General features: G+C 33.1%; 1 protein-coding gene across 1 annotated transcript in view; it reads left to right on the forward strand.

Annotated features, from left to right (window-relative positions):
• LOC105359797 (nascent polypeptide-associated complex subunit alpha, muscle-specific form) overlaps positions 1–26,932 on the forward strand; it is a gene marked incomplete at its 5' end in the record, with an annotated part of 241,632 nt that extends 214,700 nt beyond the window's left edge. Inside the window, 11 exons of the mRNA XM_011496489.1 lie at positions 8,298–8,757; positions 17,235–17,537; positions 18,814–18,964; positions 19,055–19,283; positions 20,204–20,518; positions 20,831–21,179; positions 22,410–23,127; positions 23,572–24,034; positions 24,920–24,968; positions 25,185–25,524; positions 26,362–26,932. Coding sequence (XP_011494791.1) covers positions 8,298–8,757; positions 17,235–17,537; positions 18,814–18,964; positions 19,055–19,283; positions 20,204–20,518; positions 20,831–21,179; positions 22,410–23,127; positions 23,572–24,034; positions 24,920–24,968; positions 25,185–25,524; positions 26,362–26,746 — 3,762 coding nt within the window. The remainder of the gene's footprint in view (positions 1–8,297; positions 8,758–17,234; positions 17,538–18,813; positions 18,965–19,054; positions 19,284–20,203; positions 20,519–20,830; positions 21,180–22,409; positions 23,128–23,571; positions 24,035–24,919; positions 24,969–25,184; positions 25,525–26,361) is intronic.
• Between the last annotated feature and the right edge of the window lie 395 nt (positions 26,933–27,327).

Here is a 27,327-nt window from a genome sequence, read left to right on the forward strand (position 1 = left end):
ATAAATAAAAAATTATACAGACACATGCAATTCTATATAAACTAGCAAATATTATTCATTATTCCATTATTTATCCATTCTATTATAAAATATTCCATAAAGTTTTTATTATCATTTATCATAAAATAATACTTCAAAATATAAAATATAATCTACAATCAATGCACGTATAGAAAATAAAACGGCAAATGAAAAATTCACTCTCAAATGAATGTATTTTCGTGATATATAAACAATTCGAAATGTGCTTACATTTTCGAATGTCTTTTTTTTACATAATAAATTGAAGAAAATGGCAATAAAAAGTAATCGCCAAATATTCTTTTTTTTTTTTTATTAATTTGCCCTTCCATAGTTTTTGCCTATAAAAAAAATAATTAATATTTTTAAGTTTCAGTTATTTAAAGCATTCCATTTGAAAGTTGTCAATATTTATCGAATACTCTAATCTTAGAAGTTTATCAAAGTCTTTTGACATTTAGTTGCTTTAATAAAATTTAAAATATTTCTAAAAGTATATTCATTTGAAAGTAGCTTCCTCATTCAATATCACCGAATTCATGAACGACGAACGAGATTAATAAATGAATGAAGTGAATAAGAATAGCAAATTAAAAAAGAGCAAACAATGAAATACAAAAATTTAACGCAGAATTTTATTAAATACAAAGGAAATGAACGATATTTTTTGTACGAACACTTTTTTTATTAACAAAATTGAAATATAATAATTACAATATATTTCATGAATGTCCTATTATTTAATAATTAATATATAAATATGTTTTAACAAAGGAATAAACTTTATTGTATTTAATAGAAAATGAAAATTTTATATTAAATATATGTTTAATGAGATTTTATATAAATAAAAGTTTTATAAAGCTAGCAGGACTGATAAAATTAAAATTAAAATATAAATTATGAAAAATGTCTTACAGGTTATAAAAAATGCATGCATTTCCTGAAATAGTAAATTCAGTTATTTCAGAGATGTGAATATGAATTCGTACATAATATATATTCTACCAAAATTCATATTTAAAAGTTCGTACAATCATTATAAATTTGATGTGAAGTAGTTTAATATAAAAAATATTCGTTATCTCGACAACATTCGAGGTAATTTATGATAAGTGTGTGTAATATAAATTCAACTACTTACTTTGATTTGATAATTATTATTATTGACTTATCAATCTTCAGAACATGTATAAATTATACTAAATGTACAAAAAACTAAAATATAAAAAAAAAACCTAAGTTATATATACAGTTATCAATGGAAATATGATGAAACATTTTTTTATTTACCGAAATATTTTACTTTTACATGTTTAATACTTACTATTTTTCATTATTAATACAATTAAACTTTAGTATTATTAATATGATGAAAATAATATTTCAATGGTAAAATAATTTATTATCAAGTAATTTATCGAAATAAAATGCAAGACAGATTAAATTTAAACTAAGAAATAATTGCATTTTCATTGTATAAATGTAGTCAAATACATAATCTTGTTTCAAGCAGAACTTGCATATTTTCAATATATTCACGTATTTTGCTTATGTTAATTTCTAAATTTGTATAAGCATGTATATTTACATGTGGAATGTTTTATTTAGACTGACTAACTAGGGCTCCCTTACATGACGGCTAACTGACACAAAAATAATATTTAAAAGCTTGAAATAAGTTTATCAATCACTATTATTATTTATAAATTTAAATATTCGTTAATGCATAATTTTTATATAATGTTGTAAATTATTCATGTATGATATAATTCATTTATTTGTCACGTAATGAATAATTTTAGTTCTCTGTAAAATAAAAATTTATCATGTATGGCTTCTATACCAATAGAATAAATTACAATATAAATTTTATATATAATAAAAAATTAAATAAATATTTTATATTTTGAATTTTATGATTTAAGTACATTAATATTAATGTATTAGATTGTATAATACTTAATAAATACTTAATAAATTTTTCTTTTAGAATAGAAAATTATAATTAATTGATTTTAACATAAATTATTTTGAACGTATTGTTTTTTCTAAAAAGATATTTTCTAATAAAGTCATGATTTAAAATTTTTGCAAAATATACAATTTATATAAAGAAAAATTTTAGAGTTTTAGAATCAAATTCTTAAATTTTATTATGATATAATATTAAAGTATAAGCGAGCTTCTACATAATGAAAAAGTTCGCAGTACGACAATATTATAACTTTCAACTACAATATTTTAAGCTATTTACATTCTAATTGAAGAATAATACAGTAATTTCATATTCTTAGATATATAACATATTTAATAAAAGACTATACAATAGCATATTTCATAATATACTTAATTATAATGTGAAAGTAACTTTTATTTAATTATAAAGTAAAATAAAATACTTTAAAGTAAATATAATGAAGAAACGAAAAATCCAAGCAAATATAGAAAATAAGTCAAATAAATTATTGAAGAAGTAAGGAAATATTTTACAGCTATTTTATTTTTACTACTCGGAACATATTAATTTAATATATTTTCTGTTAATAATGAAATGGTAGTATACGCTATGCTTTTAGATTAATGAATATAAATTTAGAATAATAAAATGCGAACAAAAATATAGAAAAACAATTAATTACTTTAGTGGTTAAAAAATGTTTAACGTTTAATTGAAAAAATTCATAAATATTAAATTAAACGAAAAATTTCATTTGATAAATCGAATATATTAATTATATATTATGAATGAATAAATGTTTTTTTTTTAAATGTACTATCATTATAATAATTAAAAACCATAAATTCCTGACGAAAAATAAATTTGAGAAATATGTTATTAAGAAATAATAAATATAAATACAAAGAGCTTGTCATATTAAAAAAAAGAACAAATGTATACCAGTTTGTAAAGGAGAAAAGACTATCCGATATATATATATATATATATATATATATATATATATATATATATATAGTACTAAAGCTACATAAAAGATTGAAAGAAATAGAAGCGAAAGAAGCATTAAAAAGAAGAAAAAGGATAAGTATATATAGTTAAGATTCGTATATAGAAACGAAAATAATAAAAAGATGAAAAAATGAAAAATGTAAGAAAAATATACTAAGAAGGAGGAGATACATTTAAAACAAAGACTTACAGATAGAAACAGAAAAGGATGGTTAGATAGATAGATAGATAGAAAGCTAGTGAGAATGGGAAGAAAGGAAGAGAGTAATCTTACAAAAAAGCCAATAAGAAAGAAGAATGGAAAAGCCATAAAATGCAGTAGGAGTGAGAGAGATAAGTATAAAAAGAAATAAAAGAGGTACAACTAGATGTCTGTGTGGTGCGCGAGCAAACACAGATGTAGAAGAAAGAAAAGAGAGATGATATTGGCGAAGGGAAGGGTTTTGAATCGTATACAGTGATATTAGCTTGGCTGAGGCGTTGCTGTGTTGAGTATATTGAAGAGAGAGAGAGAGAAAGAGAGAGAGAGAGAGAGAGAGAGAGAGAGAGAGAGAGAGAGAAAGAGGTAAAGCTATTTCTGCGAGCCTGTGGGAATTAATGGGCGAGGGTTAGAGAAGCTGTGGTATCTGTAGGTGGTATAACGGAGCATAGTGAGAGAATATATATATATACATGGGACTACATGTGTGAGTTGGATGAGAGTCTATGGACTAAAAGATGAAAGTATACATTTAACCGGGTACGGGAGGGTCTGCGCCAGCAGTCGCTTGTAAGCTAAATACAAGAGGCCTTTTTGTGTGTGTGTACGCGTGTGTAGGTGCGTGCATCGGGGAGAGCGCAACATCATTAATGACTCTTTCGTGTTCCGAACTCCAGCTACCACGAGATTATTTTGTTCTCTTTGTTTAATTTTATTAATTTCATTTTAAGGATATTTCACCAATAATGAGATTATGCTCGTTTCTCGAATAATACAGTACATTGTGTACGAGGTGTATTTACATATTTTATGAATTTCTTTTCATTACCCTTTGATTGGATTTTTACAATTTTTTTTACTTAAAATTTAATTTGCTTCTTAGTCCCGTATACAATAGGAATATCAACTAGCTAATGTTTGTTTAAATAATATTATCAATAAACACTTACTATAATAAACTTAAAATAAAAACGCCAAAAACTTTCATAATTAATATATTTTTTTAATTATTCTTTCCCTTAGAGCAATCATATTATGAAAAATGCAAAATGTAATAACACGTTTGAAATTAGAATGGATTAATAATATTTCGAAGCAAAAGTAATGATTCAATGGTGAAACAAAATAATATATATACATATATCATGATAGAAATAAAATAATAATATTTGTTTAAAACCCCTAATTTTCTCTCTCTTCAACATTTTATGTGTAGATAATTATATATATTTTAATCAGTTTGCATTTAAAATAATTAAAATTCTTAGTTTTCTTATAATAATTTTCTAACTAAAACAAGGTTCCATGTAATTTTTGTTTTCGTAATGAGCCAACAATTTTATTTTATTTTTAATTTACTCGTGACACTATTTTCTATTATTTTAGAAAATATTGTCTACCCAACTGTTACATTTAAAAAATTTGGTCATTAATTTTGGTATATTTTAATTTAAAATTTTATTTTACAAGTATAAATTTAATTTAATTTTAATTCTTGTTAATTAAAAGTATAATCAGCGATCCTCCGTTCTATATTACAATGTAATTTTGTAAATTCTGTGATATTTTCTAAATACATTCGACAAAACTTAATAACAATTTGTTATTTTTTTTATTATAATAAATTGTCTAATCATTACCGTGTTTATTACAATTTTTATAATAAATTATGAAATCATTTATTAAAAAACTATTTTCGAACAAATCAATTTTTAATCGTATATATTAAACTGATATATGTATCGTTTTTAACAAGTATAATTTTATAAAATGCGGAACATTTTAATATTTACAAATAAAGGAATATATATATATATATATATATATATATATATAATAAAAAGATTATTTAAAAACTTTTGTTCTTAATACAATACATTAATGACGATAAATTCTTGTTAAATTACATAGTTGTAAATTGAAATGAATAAATTTCTGTCTGCGATTTTAGTTAATTGTCGGTAATATGGTGAATATCTATGTATATTATTTGTATGAATGGTGTTACTCTTTTCATCACTTATTTCCATGAAACTGATTTTCTAACAGAATTATAAGCATTCATTCATTGTTATTTATCATTTAATTACATGCCGTTCGCAAAGACACAATATTCCATTGTGGTAAAGTGGCACACTACCATGATACGTCCGATAAACTAACGTAAAATATCTAGCGACGTTACGTACTTTAAGCATAACTCATTGCCATTCGCTTTTTTTATCGTAAAATCATAAAAGTTTCTCTTGCAAGAATAAAAATTTATTTGTATTTTGCAATTTATTTTTCATAATACATTTATTCAATTAAACTAATTCGTAAAAATAAAAACATGTAATAGTAGCTTAAAATTTTATTGATTAGCTCAATAGAATACATCGATTTAAATATATTTTTCGCGAGCACGTAACGATTAGTTTACAAACAAATATTCTTATAACTTGTAATTATTACAATGGTTTAAAAGATATCTCGATTAAAAATATTAAAATATTTAAAATAAATAACATAACATAAATGAAAGATAAAGATAATTAAATGATTGTGGATTTTTATTGCAAGTGAAATAATGTTTATTTGTTTCTTATAACCAGTACTAATAGTTATAAAACTTTTAACAAAAATTTTTCTAAAAACTTTTTAATAATAACCATTGATATAATTCAATTCAGCCATTACCTTTCAAGTGATTATATTGAAAACACAATTTATTACTTTGTCGTGGAATTTAATCTATCTACATAAATAAATCTACGCTTTAATTAAAATAAAAAAGAAAAAAAGACTATTCAAATTTATTTCGTAATTTCATAGATTTATTCCTATATCTAAACATAATACTGACATAACGAAATTTCGAAAATGTTTTATAAAATTTACCTTAATGAAAACTTAACTATTATATTTTATAAAACACAAATTGTACTATAATGAAAATTAAAAAGTACTAATTTAATTGCATTTTTTTAATTTAATGTTATGTTTTATATTATATTTTACAATATATAATTTACAATAATATCTATATGTTTAATATTTAATATGTATTATATAATATCTGAAAATATAATTACTTAAAGTCCAGGATATTTAATTTCATGGTATGCTTTTTATTTTTCATTTCAAAATGTACTTTGATATTATAAAAATGTTAGTACCATAACTTTCATTAGAATCAAATTAAAGTAATCAGAAAAATGGATTATATTATATATTCAACATTTTAGTATAAATACTTTTATATTATGGTTATATTCTTAAAATAGGAAAATAAAATAATATTCCTATTACTTTTTAAATTATTATGAGGATTAAATATAATAAGTATGAAAGTTTTAATATTCTATTTATTTTAGTAGGTAACGTGAAAACGGTTTAGACGACTTTCTGCTTATTTTCCAGCGATCAATACTTTTATCTTGCTCAAATATAAAAACACTACTTACTCATATAATAAAGATTTCACTTAAAATATTTGTGGTGCTTAAAGCATTCATTAAATTTATATATATATATATATATATAAATATAATATATAATATATAATAAATATATATATATATATATATATATATATATATATATAATTACATATATTGATATTTTTAAATGCAATGGAAGATAAGATTATCATTAATTGTAAAAATATGTCAAAAGATACATCGAATAAAAAGTTTTCCAAGAAAATTTACTTTTTAGCAAGTTAGTTAGTTCCACATTGGTGTAACTATGTATACAAATATGACTAACATATTTTTATTAATGTACGATCTTAACATTTAATGAGTAATCTCTTAAAAATAAGGACATGATTATAAATGTTACAAATGTCGCCAATTAAGAATTGTACATATCATATTTGTCATCTCAATAGAAATTTATTTATAAAACTAAATTGAAATTAAAAATGAATAATTTTAGTAGGATTAATAATATAAAAGAATACGATTAAGCTAGCATAATTATTTTATCGCATGTTAAATTATGTAACTACTATTATATTATATAATAGTCATGTCAATTAGACACAATTATTTTACATAAAAATATCTTTTTCAATGTGCTGAAATATTTACTAATTATACAACCAACGTTTTTATTAATCATTAATTTAAATTTTGTTTTTTGTTTTTTGTTTTTTTTTCTTTGTTTTTTAATATGATTATGCAAAATTTAATTGGAGATCATTTTTAAATAAAATGAATCAATTTAATTAAAATATACTTTACTTGCCAATTGCTTACTAGATTTTACTTCAAACAAGTTTCGGAATTTTAAAATTCAATATTTTTTATTGCGCAAATAAAAATGTGGAGGTTAATTGTAAGGTAAAGTAATTATGCATCATAAATAATAAATAATTAATATTTTTATAAATTTATGTACATATATATATATATATATATATATATATATATATATATATGAAATAAAAATTATAGAAAATAATATAATATAACGTCACTTGCATATATGTGTATATATATATATATATATATATAGCATGAAATTTTAAATAATAAGGAATGTTTTTTGTAGCTTATGTATTCATAAAATACGAAGAGGTTTTTAAATGATTTTTAAAGTTTGAAGCTCGTGTAAGACGGTTTAAAGCTGTATGAGAATTTTTTTTTAAACAATACAGACACAAAATATCACTTAATTCTTATAAATTTAATAGATAAAAAAAAGAATTCATCCTTCATCCGGAAGTGATAAAACATTTTTTAACTGTAAAAAGCACAGTTATTTGTTGATTTTGGAAAAATGAATGGGGAGATATGATCATTAAAACAGTGTAAAGTGTATAGAACATGAAAATCACAGCAAGTTTGATTAACGTCATCCCTACGATTCCTCTCTGAATTAACTTCTCGAGTCGGATTCAATGTTCCCAAAGCCATGAAAATGCGATGAATCAGTTCAAGTTCTCAATCACTCCAACTTCTCAATCAGAGGAAATCGAGTTTTACTTCGGTCCCTTATTTGCTATTCGTCATTAGCTCGACCCCACCCTCCCCTCAACTTCTCAATGCCTCTATTAAGTAATCGAGTAATATTAAAATATGAAAGGCCATTAACATTGTGGCGTCATTGTCTGCGTAGGACGAAGTGCTGACCATCTCGGAGAAAGTGGTGGTGCGCGTTCACGATCTTGTGACGTGGCTCTCGCCATCTCTAGAATGGTCCTGTGGTCGGGAGGTTTCCTACCCCTCGACGCCCTCCTCATCGCCGGACAGCAGTCCGCAGCCCCAGGTGCTCTCGGACCCCGGTCTCGACTTCTCCGACGTCGAACGTCATCAGAAGGATCTCGAGACACTAGCATCGGTACGCCGGGGTGACACAACTGGCCAGACCAAAGTCGTCGTCCTCTCGTATCCGAGGTATTGTCGCTATCGGGCCCTCCTTCAGCGACTCGAAGGCTCCGAACCCTCCTGGCTCTGCTCCTCCATAGCCGCGGCTCTTGGTGGCTTCACCGCCCTACCTGGCACCAGGGTGCTCTTCTGCAGGGATACCTTCGATTACCCGGACCTCGAGACGCACGAGCTGCTCTGCAATCATTTGGGTGAGTAGCTTTCTCAGATTCCATTCGACGAGGTGCTTTGCTTCGTGCAACGTCACCAGAGGGCGCGACAGGTCTTTTTAAACTAATCCCAGCACCTGCTCAATGGAGAATATACCCTGGGCAATGATTAGAGCTTCGTGGATTGAATCGGGCCAGCCTTTCGCTTTTTAAAGCTCCTTACTAACTGCGACCCTGAGCATTTCAATTTTGCATGCGTACAAAATTGTTCGAGCCATTCCTTCGACTATTACCATCCTTAGAGTAAAATTTGTATTTAATAACGTTATGCCTTTAGTTATGTACCGATAAGAGAGAGAGAGAGAGAGAGAGAGAGAGGGAGAGAGAGAGAGAGAGAGAGAGAGAGACTTACATTTTTGTATTACATTCACTTAATAACGAAGACGGCGATATTTTAATCAATTTTTACGTTCGTTAACATAAATAATGGTAAAGTTAAGCATTGAAAGGAGAATTTCAAGATAAAAGTTCTAACGAATGAATGTGAGCTGCAATAATAATAATCTTAATTAATCAAAGCCTCGTTCAAGTCTCGCTACTTTTAATTATTCAAGACGCTTGAAAGTGATAGTATATGAGCATTTAGCCTTGTTTAAGTAATAAGTTACCAATGAACTTCTGTATCGGATAGTAGTTTACCTTTTATTTATATAAAGAAATTTGTGCTTAACCGTTGTCGGTTCGTTACAGCAGAAATACAAACGTAAATATAATTTATTTTATTTTCCATATCAACGTTACAAATTAATTATGTTAATTATATTTCCTTAAAGACAACAATTTTAACTTATAATCTATATAGAAATTAAAATACAAGGCACGATTTTTCTCATGGATTTGATAGCTTTTGACAAAAATATTTTGCAAATTAAGTTCCGAGTGCTTTTAAAACAATTTAAAGTAATGTTACTCAAATATATATATATATATATAACTCTTTTAATGGCATTTTTCGTATAATCGATTTTATAAAATATTATTATTATACTTAGGCTTAAGAAGATAATCTGCAGTGAAATTTTGAAAGTTATCTTTATTCTTGTCTACTTAAATTTCAATTAAATACATTCAATTACATTCATCTACAATACATTCAATTACAAAAACAAAAGCGTATTAAAAGAATATTAAATTATCTTATTTCAACCATTATTTAATTTATGTATAAACAATAAAATTTAATGACGTTGTTTTAAATACAGCTTTTAATACAGTTTTTAATATGAAAAATAAGATATATCTTAGTAACTACTTATGAGTTTAGCATAAATTTGCAATTTTACGATAAGTCAAAATGTGAAAAATAAAACTTAGTAATGCAAGTGGGAAGAAACTTTTTAAATTAAGGAATCAATTATATTATTTTTTTTTTTATTAATAATTGTTATTTTAATAAATGGCAAAGATTTAATTAGAAAAGAACAGTTTATATGCGGAATGCTAAGAATGTAAATTCTTAATCTCCGAGTTTCAAGATAAGACAATTTCATGACTAAGTCTAGCAGAATTTACATACCCAAAGATACACGAGTTTGATCGCATATCTTTATTATTGATGATTTAAGACTGATTATCCATTTAAACATAAACGATGGTGTTATTTACTGAAAATTTAGACACATTTTTAATAGAAAAAAAAAAAGAAAAATAAATAAATAAATAAGAAATTTCATTTCCCTCGGTCTTGTATGTGCTTATAAATTAAGTTTCAATTAATGAAGCAATAATGATGGAAGATGGAATAGTACGAAAACAGGTATATATTGATCGTATTGGTGTTTAATAAAAATTATTATATAAACATACTCGTTTATTACATTGCTTGTGTATATTTTAATATTTTATATAAATTATGTGTAATACTAGGATTATATGCTGAGTTTCTAAATATTTTTGATACTTTAATGTTCGAATGCGCGCGATTTACTTTCAGATAAGTGGATGCCGTCAAATAAAAAAGTAAAAATATTTTAGCAAGAGTTTGATTTCCATATCAGCGTGGGAAGACGGAATATTTTATATAAATTTCATGAAATTTCATTAAAATTAATGGTCGGAGTTTCAATTAAATTTTAATAACTATGAATTAACATTTTTAATAAAAATTCATCACCATCCAAACGCAATAATATAAAAATTATTATTTTCTGCCAAGTCATTGTTAAAGTTTTCTAATTATCGTATATTTTAATTTTCCCAATTATCTTTAATAAAATCAAAGACAGGAAGAGCCTAAAGAGTAAAATTACATTCATACAAAGAAAACAATCATTATTATTTTGAATTCGTTTTATTATTGCTTTGTGAGCATTTATAATCGGTTTTCTAGATGCGTCTATGATTTGCAAAATTTATGATAAGATAATCAGGACATCGTGCATCTGCTAATTTTGAAATATAGTTAAGTAGATAATAAATAAGTAGTTAAAAATGTATACACGCGAAAAGAAATTCATGTACATAAAAATTTAAATATTCAAATGTTCATTAGAGTGTTATTAAATACATAACTATGTGATTTATAATTTATATTTGTTTGTTCCAGTAGTAGACGAGTACAAAGCATAATAATAAGTATTACGTGATGTAGAAATTTTTCAATTACTTCAAATATTAATGTCTGTAGCTGCCCGCATTGTGGAAAATCACACTACAACCATATATTGCACAAGTGAAAAAATTTTCCATTTTCAAACCTAATATAGGCGATGAGAATTTTTTAATTATTTTAACACTCCCAATCCAATCTCATAACATTACTATCTTTAACATCGTGAAAAAAAGAATTGCAAATATATTATATTTATGAAATATTCATAAACATACCTGACTGCTGTTTAATTATATTGAATAGGATGGAGATATGTGATTTTTCAAAAATTGCACCTTCTCAACAACAACTTGCCCTTTAAGAATTTACTCAATAAATAAATATAATAATAATAATAATAATAATTGCTAGTCGCATATTTTCATTTAATATTATAACATCAATGAGTTAATGTTTTCGTCGTTGTATGCAACCGTCGATTAAAGCCATTTCCCAGTGCCATTCAATATCTATGTTTCAACGTGCACTCGCTCATTAAATCTCTCATGCTCCGAATGTACTTCAATTTCCCCCCCCCCCCTTCATAAGCATTACCGTAGGGCGACGTTCGGTACTCTACAATTTTTTCATCGAAATCACGTGCCCACGTGTCTTTACACGCTGGACCCCCTTGATCACGCGTCTCAATAATGAGACAACCACTGATGGTTTTTGAAGGTACTAATGCTACATTAGGTGAATGGGAACACGGGACGCGAGTCTATCGGCAAATGGTACGACAAAGATATGGAATAGTGTCGAGGGTGAGCACTGGCCATTACATCCACGATGGATACGACGAGTTTCCTAAACGAAAGATATTAAATTATTTATCCGTGACCTCGGCTCCTCCTCACTACTTCAAACGCCATGAAGTGACAATATTCGGGTAAAGGTAGGTTGGGAAAAAAGCTGCCCATCGTGGTCCTCCTAATCGCCGGCACCTTCCCCCGGTCACGTGACCGCCGCTCGGCCGTCAAGGCGCGCGCACACTGACCACGCACGGATACACGAAAAGAGAAAGAGACGGGGCGACGTAGAGACACATGTAGGGCAGTTAGCGCGCCTGCGCAGCGGATTTGCACGCGGTTGCACGAGTGGCTTGGCGCCCATTAGATCGGCGGCGACACGTGCACCGGGCGAATGTCGCCTCGTTTCTCATAGTCACGAGACACCGGAGACTGACATACGTCCGTTTCCTTACGGCTATCACTTTCCTTTTTTTACTTTACTAGCCGAGCCCTCGTCGACACACTCGCGCGGCAGCTCGGGATGACCATTATCATGAGGATCATTAACAATCAGATCGTTAAGCTGGAGATCGACGGGCACAAGCGTAAGGATTCTTTTGTAAAACGTTCTTTTGTTTTTCTTCTCTCTCTCTCTCTCTCTCTCTCTCTCTAAATATATTTATATATATATATATATATATATATTTACCTATCTTTCGCTCACCCCCTCTATCTCTTAGCACCACCCCCTCTCTCATTCGCTTACTCGTTCTCTCAACTTATTATCACTACCACTATCACTATCACCATCACCACCACCGCAACTACGACCACGACCACGACCACGACCACGACCACGACCACGACCACGACCACGACCACGACCACGACCACGACCACGACCACGACCACGACCACGACCACGACCACGACCACGACCACGACCACGACCACGACCACGACCACGACCACGACCACGACCACGACCACGACCACGACCACGACCACGACCACGACCACGACCACGACCACGACCACGACCACGACCACGACCACGACCACGACCACGACCACGACCACGACCACGACCACGACCACGACCACGACCACGACCACGACCACGACCACGACCACGACCACGACCACGACCACGACCACCACCACAACCACAACCACGACCACCACCATCACCATAACCACCACCACCACCACCACTACCACTACCACTACCACCACCACCACCACCACCACCACCACCACCATCATCACCACCACCACCACCACCACCATCATCACCATCTCTCTTTGTCTATGTATCTATCTATCTATCTATCTATTTAGCTCCCTCCTCCCTCTCATTCATATGTCGCCACCGTTACTTTCGCGGAAATAACTTTCTTGTTCTTAGCCATTATTTGCCGTAGTCCCCAATTGGAGATTGCGTCAGCTTGCCAATAGGGGGGAGACACTTATTATTATCACTCATATTTTTAGTGGCACCCTTCTTGCGGTTACAATCGACTTTTAAAGCGCCAAGTGACACACGACCCGCTGCACACGCGTCATACACACACATCGTCAACGCGTGCTCTTTGGCTTATTCACGCAGTCTATATGATAATCGCGAATTTCTGATTTACTATTTCTCCTCCGATTCAAATTGTATCGACATAATGCCATCTTTGTTTTTGTTTTTATTATTTCCATAAATATCTTGCAACGACGCGCATTCCCAGCAGCAGTTTCCATATAATATCAATTATTTTCAATATTTCACTATAGCCATTTTTCTTTATTACTTTTACATACAATATTAACGTATCCCTTACTAAATATTTCGTCATTATAATTTATTGTACGGAGGAACGGCAATTATAGCGCCCAATAACGACTGTAAATGAAAGTAAAAATAATTAGCGTTAGAGATAAAAATCCGCGTGTTACAAAGCTGATACTCGTTCCTTTAATGAACGAACGTATAAATTGTCTATCGAAGCCAATCGATAATTACTATGTCATTAAATTTACCTTATTAAGCATTCATCTACCTTTCAATTGCAAGCTTACATTTTATAATTCACTACACCGTCGCGACCTATAAATTAAACATTGTTTTCATTGGTTGGTAAAAATATAAAAACATCAAACATCGTACGATGTCTTTTTTCTCTCCAGTGCAGTCGTGTTTAAGTAAAACTAGTATTACGTGGTAAAGCTTCAAAACAAATAAACAAATAGCCGGAAACATAATAACACAGATCAATCAACAGTTGCCCCTTCCACTACCACTACCACTGCCACTGCCACTGTCACTGCCGCTGCCGTTGCCCCTGCGGCGGCGCCCAATCGACTCACCCCTCAACCCCCCTACCTCCCAACGGCCCACCGCCGCTTCGGCCCGTTCCTCCTTCGCCAGACGAAACACTTCCACGATCTCGTCGTTTTCGCCGTCGTTGGTTCAAGCAATCTTTCAAAAAAGACAACAACAACAACAACAACAACAACAACAACAACAACAACAACAACAACAACAACAACAACAACAACAACAACAACAACAACAACAACAACAACAACAACAACAACAACAACAACAACAACAACAACAACAACAACAACAACAACAACAACAACAACAACAACAACAACAACAACAACAACAACAACAACAACAACAACAACAACAACAACAACAACAACAACAACAACAACAACAACAACAACAACAACAACAACAACAACAACAACAACAACAACAACAACAACAACAACAACAACAACAACAACAACAACAACAACAACAACAACAACAACAACAACAACAACAACAACAACAACAACAACAACAACAACAACAACAACAACAACAACAACAACAACAACAACAACAACAACAACAACAACAACAACAACAACAACAACAACAACAACAACAACAACAACAACAACAACAACAACAACAACAACAACAACAACAACAACAACAACAACAACAACAACAACAACAACAACAAAATGAAAAAAAAAAAAGAAGCCAAGGATTTATTTTATTTTGACAGAATTCTCGGTTGACACTCCGTAGAATGGATAATTAATTCTAAGAAACTATTGAAAAAAACAAATATAACTTAACCAAACTGAAATAACTATGTAATTTCATTATAAAACTTATGGACTTTACAGTTGCCGATACGTACGCTGTTGGATCAAAGCCTCATACGTTTCATTTTATTAGGCCCAGGCTTTATTATAATTTTTAAAATTCCTTTAACTTTATTTAAAATAATGGAAAGCATGTATATATTATTCTTCTATTATTGTATGAAAACGTCTCTCAACAGCCCAAATCTGCGTTTCTCCATATTATTTCCAAGATCTATTCCAACTTCGATAAATATTTACATTTATCGACTCGTCGGTGAAACATTCAAATATGCATTGATAGTAAACAGTCGGTTTCGCTTGCTTACATAGTGGGTTTAGCCGAATTTCTGCGATGCATTGAATTTTATATGAATATCTGAGAAGTCATGCTAGAAGGCAAATTATCAAAATATCAAAAAATTTCATTACATTGTAAAGTTGGTTGTGAATAATGTAGATGAGATATCGATAGATTGGCAAGTATGGGAGAAAAGTATTTCAATAAACGTGTGATTTATTCGTGCGAATATATAAATATGCGAATGCTGCTTTTATGAAATAATTAGTTTTTTTTTTGTTTTTTTTTTTGTTTTTATTATTTCCGTAGCATAGCTTTATAAATAATTATATAGATTGCTAACAAAATTTAATACGGCAATTTAATTTTTCTCATGACTCTACTCTACTCAACGTATCCATAATTTCCACATAATCACTATAATAATAATATAATATAATATAATAATAACAATAATGCCATCGTATTATTATCATATAATTATCTATTATATTTATATCGGTAATAAGTCAATTGCTTTTTCTTCTTTAAGAAAACTCGTACATAATTCACTTTGTTTAATTAATTTTAATTGCAATTTATACCGGATTACAGTTAATTAGAGTGAATTATGAATTCACGAATGACCTGTTTAGTAAATAAATAATATAATTAATTGATGGAACAATGTATGAAATTGGGAATTAAAAAGATAAAATTAGTATTTTCCTCGTTTTTAAAAGCACTAGAGAATTCTTGCCCATTACGGCAATATGTGTTTCTGTCTTTCTTTATCAATGCTCCAAACAATTTAATTTACACACACACACACACACACACACACACACACACACATATGTGTGTGTGATATGTCATATTTTTTATTAACCAATTTATAAAATATAATTTATCGGAATATTGAGTGGCCATTGATATTCTAAAATAGCTTTTTTTTTTTATACGCACAATGGCTTATGCGTATGCGTTGGAATATGATTTTTTTTTTCTTTTTTTCATTTTTTTTCAATGCCTCAAATCAATCGATACAAAGCCTGTACGCACGAACATTCATAGTAACATAAAATCGCGTGATTTTGTTGAATTATATATTTTAAGTAGTTAATCATTATTACTTGATCAATGTTCTTCGTAGGCCAACCGATATCCTTTAACTTTTTTAGTCCTAATAATTTCTCCACGCCCTTGCAATCACGGCTTAGCAACAAATAAACAAATACATAGTTTTATCACAATAAAAAGTGCATAAACCTTCTACGAAGACTTTTACAAAGTTTGTTTTGAAATAATACAATGCAGGCGTGTAATCCGCCGGGGACTAGAATCGATAAGTATATTTCTATTGTCGTGCGTTCTTGAAAGCCGCACAATTGCAATTGCGATTCGGATTTAAGTTTTTGATTTAAGTACGTAGTAAAGGAGCAAACAAGGCTCGCGCTTATAAATGCGCAGTCGGCTGGAGGATTCGCGCGGTCGACGCGCACCGCTCACCTGGCACATTACATTATCATTAGAGGTCGATTAATTAAGAAAAGCAAAGTGAGCGGGCCGAGGAAGCTATCAAAGTAGGCCGACAAAAGCTTGGCGGCATCGGCTCGCTTCGCTTTGGCATATAAATTCCGAGAGGGCAAAGGGGTCGTTAGTCGTCGACTTATGATCATACATATTGGACTAATGAAGGATCGAATGTACGTTTCAGCGCCAAAATTGAAAGGACGACCTCGGAGAAAGCGGAAAAAGCGTAGCGTTTCGCCGGGCGAGTCGAGCAACGAGAGCGAGGCCTCCGTCGCCTCCTCCGTAGCCGCTTCCTCCTTTAAGGGATCGTCCTCGAGTTCCGGACAGTCGAGCACCAATGCCAGTGGGAGGCCAACCTCCTCGGCCATACGACGCAGCGAGCGCAAGACCAGCGCCGAGGAGAAGAGATTCGTCACCGATGTCCAGAGTTTCATGACTTCTCGCAACACTCCCTTAGGCAAGATGCCCCTACTGGGTTACAGGCAGAGTGTGTATCGCCTTTTTTATTTGACCCTCATCGGCTTTTGGCCATTGCCCTTCCCGACCCCCCGTCCCCGGTAAAGTTGTTTGCCCATTTAACGCGTTGTAATTGTAAATATCCGTTAAATTGGGGTAAGGGTGATGGAAGGAGTCAGTATTCTTTTTATCGGATTTAAATCAACTTGGCATTCGCGCGCTTTTAACTCACGTTACAAGCGAAAATGCAAAATTTTATAAAAGATTTTTTTTTTTTTTTTTTTTCTTTTTTTAAAATTATTATTAGTATTATTATACTACTTATTACGTTTATTTTTATTATAGACGCAATGTATATATATATATATATATATATATATATATATATATATATCTGATCTAATGCTATTCAATTTATAAAAATTTTGCATCGCAATGCTTTAAAGCTAAAATCAATAATAAATTTCGGAAATATTTCATTTTATTAAGCGTTTATTATTAATAATCATTTTTGTAAGGTTTGCTTTTACTTTATGCCAATAATTCAAATATTTACTATGTTTTAAGGAATAAAATGTGTTTCAACTTTACGATGGGGAAAATTTAAAAAATTTAAATTACACCAAATGGGTCAAAGGTTACGATAACGAAATGTCGAATTTGAACGACTAAAACGAGATTGTTTGCATTTAATAATTCAAAATTTAATCTTTCATGCTTTGAAGTAATAATACATTATCGAATACATGATTTTTTTTCTACATTTAAAAGATATTTGTCAGTATACTTAAAGGTAAGAGAAATGTATATATATGCAACAGCTCGTACGTACGTTTGATGTTTCTATCGTAATATAATTTGTATTTTACAATGTGGAGGTCACTTTTTCAGATATTTATAATTCACATTGGTATTAAATGTTGATTAATATAAGGAAATGACGTATTTAAATTATGTGAAAGGTATGCATAATATTTGGAAAATCATTTCTAACAATACCATTTTGTGTAAATTAAGTCAAAATTTAACGCAATAAAAAAATAATTAATATATCGAAATAAATAAGCGAAAGATAAATTTATTTGATAAGAGATTAATATGACTATTATGTGATTTTAGTTTTTTTTTTTTTTTTTTTTTTTTTTTTTTTTTTTTTTTTTTTTTTTACAAAAGTATTATATTTTCATTTTAGCATACTGATAAATAATTAATTAAATGTCAAATTAGGCTAATAGTAAACTTGTAAACTATTATTACAAAAATATAGTTTGATTTTTTAATATTAAAAAATATTTTTTCTTTTCTAGTTGATCTATTTCTGTTTTACACAAAAGTTCAAGATTTGGGTGGATACGATAGAGTAAGTGCGAATCGTCTTTGGAAATTAATTTATGACGAAATGGGAGGTAATACGGGTTCAACGAGTGCTGCAACAATAACAAGAAGACATTATGAGAGGTTTGTAAAAAGCTGAAAAGATAATTCACATAATCGTGAGCTGACATTTCGATACAAACTGTTACAGTACTCTTTACTTTATAAATCTAGATTGTTGTTGCCTTATGAAAGGTGTCAAAAGGGCGAAGAGACGAAGGTTCGACCAAATCATGGAAGTAGGCGCATTAAAACACCAAGTATATCAGACGTATCGGAAGATTCCATTGAAGTAAAGAGAGAGAATGAAAGTCCACCTCCTTCGGAGACGCCACCTCCAGTCGAAACAACTAATTCTACTACAGTTACACCTCCTCCTCTACAGTCAATTCTTGCATCTTCGGTATATATATATATATATATATATATATATATTTACATACGCACTCCTCCCAACTCCATATATATATAAATGTAAACACGAATATGCGCATATATTCATGTTTTGTTTATTAAAATCAGTTCAATAAATCAATTTCACTTTATTTAATCGAATACGTAAAATTTTCTTTAATTAAGTGATCGAAAATTAACTAGCTGCTTAATTTGCAATATTTACTTGCGTTAAATTAGAAATAAAATAAAAAATAAGAAACTTATAATTATAATAAAGTAAAGTCTTCATAATCATACACACGCGCGCACACACACATATATATATATAAAATTTATAATATATTGAAAATTCAAGAATCAATTATGGCTTTTAAATTGACGTTATTCTTATAATGCAGGAGAATAATTGCGAGAAAATATGAAATAACATTTTTCTCTCGAGAATTTTATTCATATGCAATATGTATTTCAATTAAGAAATTGATTTTTGAAAATGATTCGTAATATTCTTTTTTTTTGTTTGTTTTTATTTATCAATTTCATGATTCCCATTGCATTAAGTTTATATAAGAATCATTTGATATGAAATCGCTTGATCAGCACCTCACAAGAACTAAAGCAGAATAAATAAAACGTAAATTGGTTATGGTATCTAAAACTAGAAGTTTTATTTATTTATTTCTTTTTTTTTTTTCTATTTCTCTTTCTTTTTTTTTTCTTCACTTAATGTATCGAGTCTTTCTAATGCTGACGTAACTCTGATATAATTTTAAGCAAATGAAACTGACACGTAAATGATAAATGGCGCGAGTAGGGAATAAGGAAAGGAATTTTTGTCCTGCTCGTAGTAGGGAATCAGCGTTTCGCAGTAAGTCACGCATAAGCCCCCTCGCACCGTTGTGTAAAATCCAATGTTTGTCGTAACAGGCGTTCCTGCCTGGCGAGAAGCCACGCACTGAGAGCGGCAAGACGTCGTCGTTGCGCAGCGTGAGGGTAAAGCCCGAACGACTGAAGTCCCTGAATACGATAATAGCGACCAGCAATCCGGCGGCCGCCAGCCAGCAGCAGCAACTACCGAGCTCCCCAGGCTCCCTCCTTACCTCGACCACCTCCTCCAACACGACCTCCTCGTCAGGGGCCTCCTCACCCACGAGTACACCCCCAGCCTCGACCACGCCAACGAACGGCAGCCAGCACAGTGTCCTCGAGAGGCAGCTCAACAGCCCGCTTCTCACGCAACAGGTATGGCGACTTTCGGGACCTATGATCGCCCCTTTAACTTTGGATTTAGATTGAGGTACCCGAGTGGCCGCGCTTGATCACCGGACGTGTTTTCATATTGTTGTCCCCAAAATTGTAATCGTGACTTATTGGGAATCGAAAGATTACCCGTATCATGCAAATGCGTCGCAATATTATAGCCATCGACTTTCATCGCGTGCATCAACTTTGTTTTTAAGATAAGATAGCATAGCGCCATTTAATATATAAGATCCGTAGCTAAGTCTGCCGAGCCATGTGAAAGGAGAATATTAAACGAGTTTGCTTTTCCAGGTACCACCGTCGTGTTCACCACCAGGACTGCCTGTCAGTACTGTAGGAACTAATGCGACGACTGTGGTAACGCTCACCCCACCTCCTGAGAAGGACATGAAAGAGATTAAGCTCGATCCGAAGCAGACGAGTTTGTTGGCCCAAGGCAAGGAGAACATACCCCTCTTTGAGGAGAAGAGTCCTATATTCGTGGATAAACCAAACGCCGCACCGCGCTCGCCCGAGGTCATCGATCTCGAGACGGAGAACGAAAACGGCGCTAGGGATAAGCTTATCATTCCAAGCTTTAAGAAGCGAAAGCTTGAAATTCTTCGCGAGGGTGGACTCGAAGTTACGCCCGTTGAGTTGGGTACGTTCTATCGCTTTATGACCATCCTTTTACGGCTGTTGCAAGTGGAAAATTAGTTTCTTAGCTCATTATCTATGTCATTAAAAAAGAAGAAAATTTTCGTAATTCATGATGATTTATTTAAAGACCTACAAAAATAATGTAAAATTTAAAATTAAATTAAATATGTCATCGTTGTTATGTTATATATATATATATATATATATTGTTCGCTATATTTTGCTTAAATATGACAATTCCTTTGAACAGTCGTAACATTGATAAAAATCATGTTTAAGAATATTCTATAATTAAATTGTATTTAACGTGGCGATTGCAAACAGATTTATGCTACTTTATCTTGTAAAATTTTAATTCACCTCCATCCCCTCCCTATATTAAATAGTGGCAAGTTATTTACAATTCGAAAGGTTCGAAGGCTTAGTGCCTAAATTAAATTATTAGATTCTTATAATAAGATATTGTAGTTAGAGTCCAACTAAGATGCTCGTTAAAAGAAACGGGGTATCCGGTATATAAATAATAAATTTCTTTGAAGTTTAAAACAACATTTGAAACCGTCATTTTCATAACTACTTACATCTGGCTCTCACCAACTAAGTTTATTATTGAAAATTTTTTCTACGACAATAAATTCAATGTCGCTTATTTTATGTGTTTTAAGAAATAGGTTTAGCCATAGGGAAGATGTGGTTGATCATCGCTATCTTATTTTCAGTCGTCTTTTATCATATTTATTATAATCGTCGTTATCGTATGTATATATTACTGTTAGAATTCGATAGCGATAGAGTTGAAATTGTACGCTAACAACAACTAAACGTTGATATTGCCGACATGGAAAATACTGCCTAGATTTGAAAGTTAGTACAATTCTTTAAAGTAAGATTATGCTTATAAAATGAAGGAAGCGATAAGATTTTCGCATATGTTTGTGCGCCTATTCCATTCTTGTTCCATAAAATATAAATACAAATATGCAAGATGCATGTGTGCGTGCGTGCGTGTGTGTGTGTGTGTGCGTGCGTGTGTGTGTGTGTGTATGAATAGAAATATGCACAACCGCTTATTCAAATATTTAAATATTTCAAAATGAAGTAGAAAAACACGCACCACGGATGATTCGTTTACATTTCTTTTTACATTCAATCTATTATCTTACGTTATAAGCGATCGCTTAACCGAACGAATCTAGCATAACGTGCCATTGATATTCTTGTTATTTTACAGATGCCCGACCAAGTGTGATTCAGCCGACAACGACGACGAATGCGACAACAGCAGGATGCTTAAGCGCCTCCGCGACGACGATGGCCAGTTCCTCTACCGCTTCGTCACTAGTTACAGGCACAATCGCGGCAACAAATGCCACACCCTCGGCCCTAAAGCAAGAGGAGAAACCCACCGCGAGTGGCTCCTACGCTATACCGCCGGCAACGGTCATACCCAAACTCATAAACGTGACGGTCACCCCGGACATCGGTCGAATGTTGCCCCGGTCCGAGGAACCGCGCGGTTCCGCCGTCTCGCCAATTCGACCCCATCCTATCACCCCCGTAAAGCAGCAGCAGCATCACCACCATCATCATCATCATCATCACCATCATCATCAGGCGTTAACGAATCAGGGCTCGCCGACCGGTCCGGGTGCCAATAGCCGTGTCATCAACCTTGGTAGTTCCAATAACGCCACGCTGCTGCAGCTTTATGCGAACGCTAACGTCCCCGTGCCGCACTCCTTGAGCGCGTCCGTCCAGGCGAATCAGCGCTTCGTACCGCCCCCGCCTCCCATGGCCAACGGTAGGTCGCTACTACCCAAGGTCACTCAATCCAGATCCATCTTCGGTAATAACGAGAGGATGGTCTATGGCAATCCCAAGGACATACTCGTCCCTCCCAAGTACATACCAAATGTGCTTGCGCAGCCGCACACGCCCAGAAATCCGAGGTTATTGGTTGATTTTTTTATTCTTTTTCTTCGAGCACTAATGATTTGAAAAATAAAAAAAAATAAAAGCAAGAAATAAGTTATTGAAATTCATATCGAATCGTTGCTTGGTTGACTGAATTTCCTAATGTATATCGAGACGATTATAATGTTGCAACATTATAATTTAATTTTTGTTTTGTTTTGTTTTGTTTTTATTGTTTATTAAACATAAAAAATAAATTAATTCATTCCTTTAAGAATTTATCAATCAAATGCAGTAGCGTGTCAAAGATGTAAAACGAAATTTTTCGTATCACGAGAGCTTCGAGTGAAATCAATATCCAACATTATTGAAAAGAAAAAATGTTCCAACAAATTTTTCTTACCAATGTTAACTCTTAGAAACGAAGACAAAATAAGGCAATCGTCTACGTCGTTAACGTTGGATTTGTCATTACCCAGTGTTCTCTCGGCACCAAATGTGCGATGTGCCGAACCCTCCTCGGGTGGTGTCCTTGACCTCACTCAAAAGTCCACCGCCAGCGGCGAGAGACCGAGTTACGGTCGACCGAACCTGGAGATCATGAGGGTGCCGGTCGTACCCCGACCGAATCCCCTGAACCTCGAGGCTCACCATCGAGGTGTAATGAATCTTGGTAGCAACCACTGTAAGGATTCGCCCGTCAAGGTACCCCCGCCACCACCACTGCCGCCCCCGTCTCCGTCGGACGCGACTACGGGGCGCAAAGGTCACTTCGTCGCTGGTAATCTCGCGCCGAGTCCCGCTGGCTATGCAAACGTCCTCGACAGTCGTACAATGGCCACAAATAATCTGGAGATTACCCTCGTCAGTCCCAAAAAGTCCGGCGGAGGAGCTATCGTTGGCCCACCTCAGCTCAGCCCACCCTCTAGAAATAATAATGTGGTACGGATGAAAATGTACTATTTTAATGCTGGGCTCTTGCAAATAAATATATTATAACAATATAGAGCTCGAATTTTACTCTCAAATTATTTGCTTAATCGAGCACCGAGCACTCTCGAGACCTAGACGCGATAAAATACTATTCACTCGATCTAATTATCAACATACGACTTTCAAATTTTATATTGCCAATTACGTATAGTGAAAAAGCAATATATTTAGTATCGGCTTACGAATTAATAAGAAGCGTCTGTTAATTGGCGGTTCTTTAAAGGAACCGATTCAACTTACGTCCTCTGTATGCTCGTGAAACTGCGCGCGCTCGTGCAATTTGTTATTGATTTACTTAGTTATTCGTAATTTACTGCGATAGTGATGAAATATAATGACATATGTAGGAAAAGAGTGGTCATGCTACCAAATATTGGTGTCAAATCTTGCTTAATTAAGCACGTTGAACAGTAGACTCGGTATAACTTTATGTTAGTGTACAATCAAGTGGCTCTAAAAATATGCAGCCCTGGACATAAAATAAAAGTACATATTTTCTTATCGTACCATTTGCTCAGCGGAAATCGGAATAAGCTCATTTTATAAACATTGAGTCTTATATCGATAGCTTAGCCACGCGTATAATTATATAAATAATTAAACGTCCACATATATTTATACAAATACGACGTTGGTACGTAATGGGATTATCTTGATAAATAATGTGTTTCTTTGCAAGAATTGTCAAAGCATTTGCTAATAATTTTTAATAATATAATGTAGTGATAATCAAGAGCAAAAATTGTATAGCGTTGATAGATATTATGAATTAGCCGTGCATACTGTAATAAATCATAATCTATGGAGGAATAATTAACGTATGTTTCGCACCAGTTGCCACCAACGTTGCCAATGCAAAGGAGACAGCACCAGCATCAGCACCAGCACCAGCACCAGCACCAGCACCAGCATCAACATCAACATCAACATCAGCACCAGCATCAGCATCAGCATCAGCATCAGAATCAGCACCAACAGCATCAACATCAGCATCAGCATCAGCAGCAGCAGCAGAAGCATCAGCACCAGCACCAGCACCAGCACCACCACCAGCAGCAGCAGCAGCCGCATCATCATCATCATCATCATCATCATCACGTAAATGGCAAGTTCCCGTCAAGACTGCCTTCAGAGCCGGTCTCGCCTTACACTCCGCGCAAGCCGCTGCCATCGAGTGGCGGTGGCAGCCATCACCCGGTGATACCGAACGTGCCGAATCTTAGCCATTTGAACGCAAGCGCGGCCTCCGGTTACGTCAAAGGCAATCAAACGGCCAGCTACCAGCAGATGACGATGGAAAAGAGAAAATCGTCCCTTGAGTCGGCCGTTAGTAATAAGGACCACCAGCGCAGGATAAGCGAGGGTGACAAGGCTTCGATGCAACAACAACGAATCGAGTCCGGAACGTCGGGTTTATCGTCGAAGCAGCAACATTCGAGGTAAGCACGTCTCCCTCCTCGTGACGCCCGTATAATTGGATGCACCTCCACCCAAGGGCAGTCCCAAGGGTAGTCGCAATACCAACTTTATAATTCGAAATCCAATCCGTCCAATATCGAGGCTTCCAACTAATGTAATCGGCTCGATTCTCAGATCAGCCTCCAAGATTCATTTTTCAATATTACTCGTCATACATTTCACTTCACTACTCAAAAATCTTCGAAGCGTAGTTTTTTTTTTTTGTTTTTTGTTTCAATAATGAGCATTTTTCTCTCTTTCAATGTCAATATCCTATGTTTTTAAATTGTACAATAATCAGCGTGAACTATCGGCTTTTGAATAAGGACAAAATAGTGATACGTTATTATAATTATTGAAAGTATCTAATTGATTCTAATTGATATCTTATTTTAAATTAATTTGTAAGATAACACGCACGCACGCACACTAAGCCCACCGTAAAAAATTAAATTGAAAACATTTTTATATAGCCTCGTAATGATATACTAAGTATCTTTTATAAATAAATGTCTCGAGGATTTTTACAAACCACGGGATACTTACTTTAATTATTGACATTACGTATAAAACGTTTAGTTATAAATTCTCGGATTAGTTAAGTTTTGATCAAATATTTAGAAAACTCGGAGCTTTTCATGGAAATGCCTGTCCTCCCAACTGTCGTTCCTCTTTATCCTCAATGTAACGGGGTAGTGGGAAAGCCTCGCTCCCGGGTGACCCTAAATATTTACACCGAAAGCCAAGCGGCTCGCGCACCTCCGCGCTCCAACGACCGATCAATCGGCCCTTTAACATTAATGGCCAAATTCTTCCAGGGAGTCCGAGGCCAGCTCTAGGAGACACAGCGTGCCGAGCCTGTCGACGGGCTTCATGTCGGGCATGCCCCCGAACAGCCCGGCCTTCCTCGCTCATCAGATCGTCGCCGCGGCGAATAATGGCTCGACGGCCTCCCCAGCGGCTGCCGCGGCTGCGGCCGCAGCGGCCGCCGGAAAATTCCTGCCCATCCTCGACCCCATGTACTACTCGGCCTTCTATAACGGTCTCTTCCCCGGGCCCGTGCCCGCCAACGCTGGACCCAACCCCTTCCTGCCGCCCGAGCTCAGCGCCTACTACAAGGAGCTTCTCGCCTCCTCGTCCTCGTCGGCTTCCGCCCAACAGACGAGACTGCAGCACCAGCCGGCCGCCCCCACGTCCAAGTAGAGGAGGGTCAACTGCGCCACAGCGATCTCAATGCGTTCGTGAACGATTTTACTTTATTCATTAATATTTTTGTTTGGGTTTTTTTTTTCTTTTTTTTTTTCTCCTTAAATTTTCAAGCCACGACGAAAACTGTATATTAAGCGATGCGTGTTGCTGTATGTGTGTGTAAACTGCTCTTTTGCAGTGCCGCCGTATGTGTCTTTTTTCATTTTCTATTATTGTCTAATATAAGTGGAATGTATTTTGACCTTTTTTCGGAAATTTGTTTTTCTTTTGTTTTGTTTATTTTTATTATTATTATTATTATTTTTTTTTTTTTATTATTAAATATACGCTTGAAAAGGATGTTTTGGGATGACAATGTAGAGAGTACTAGAGGGATGAGTGGTAAAGACACTGTTTCCTTTTGTTTTCCTTTGTTTTTAGAGAAAGTTTAAAAATATTGCGATTGCGAATCGGATATTCTTTATTTTAATTTTATTTGAATCATCCCTGCTCGTCTCGGTATTTCTCTGTAAATAAAAACTCGATAAGATTTTACCATTGGGATTAATAATCGGCTGAAATAAATTTCATCGCCG

Source organism: Ceratosolen solmsi, unplaced genomic scaffold, assembly GCF_000503995.2.
Source record: "Ceratosolen solmsi marchali unplaced genomic scaffold, CerSol_1.0 scaffold29, whole genome shotgun sequence".
NCBI lineage: Eukaryota > Metazoa > Arthropoda > Insecta > Hymenoptera > Agaonidae > Ceratosolen > Ceratosolen solmsi.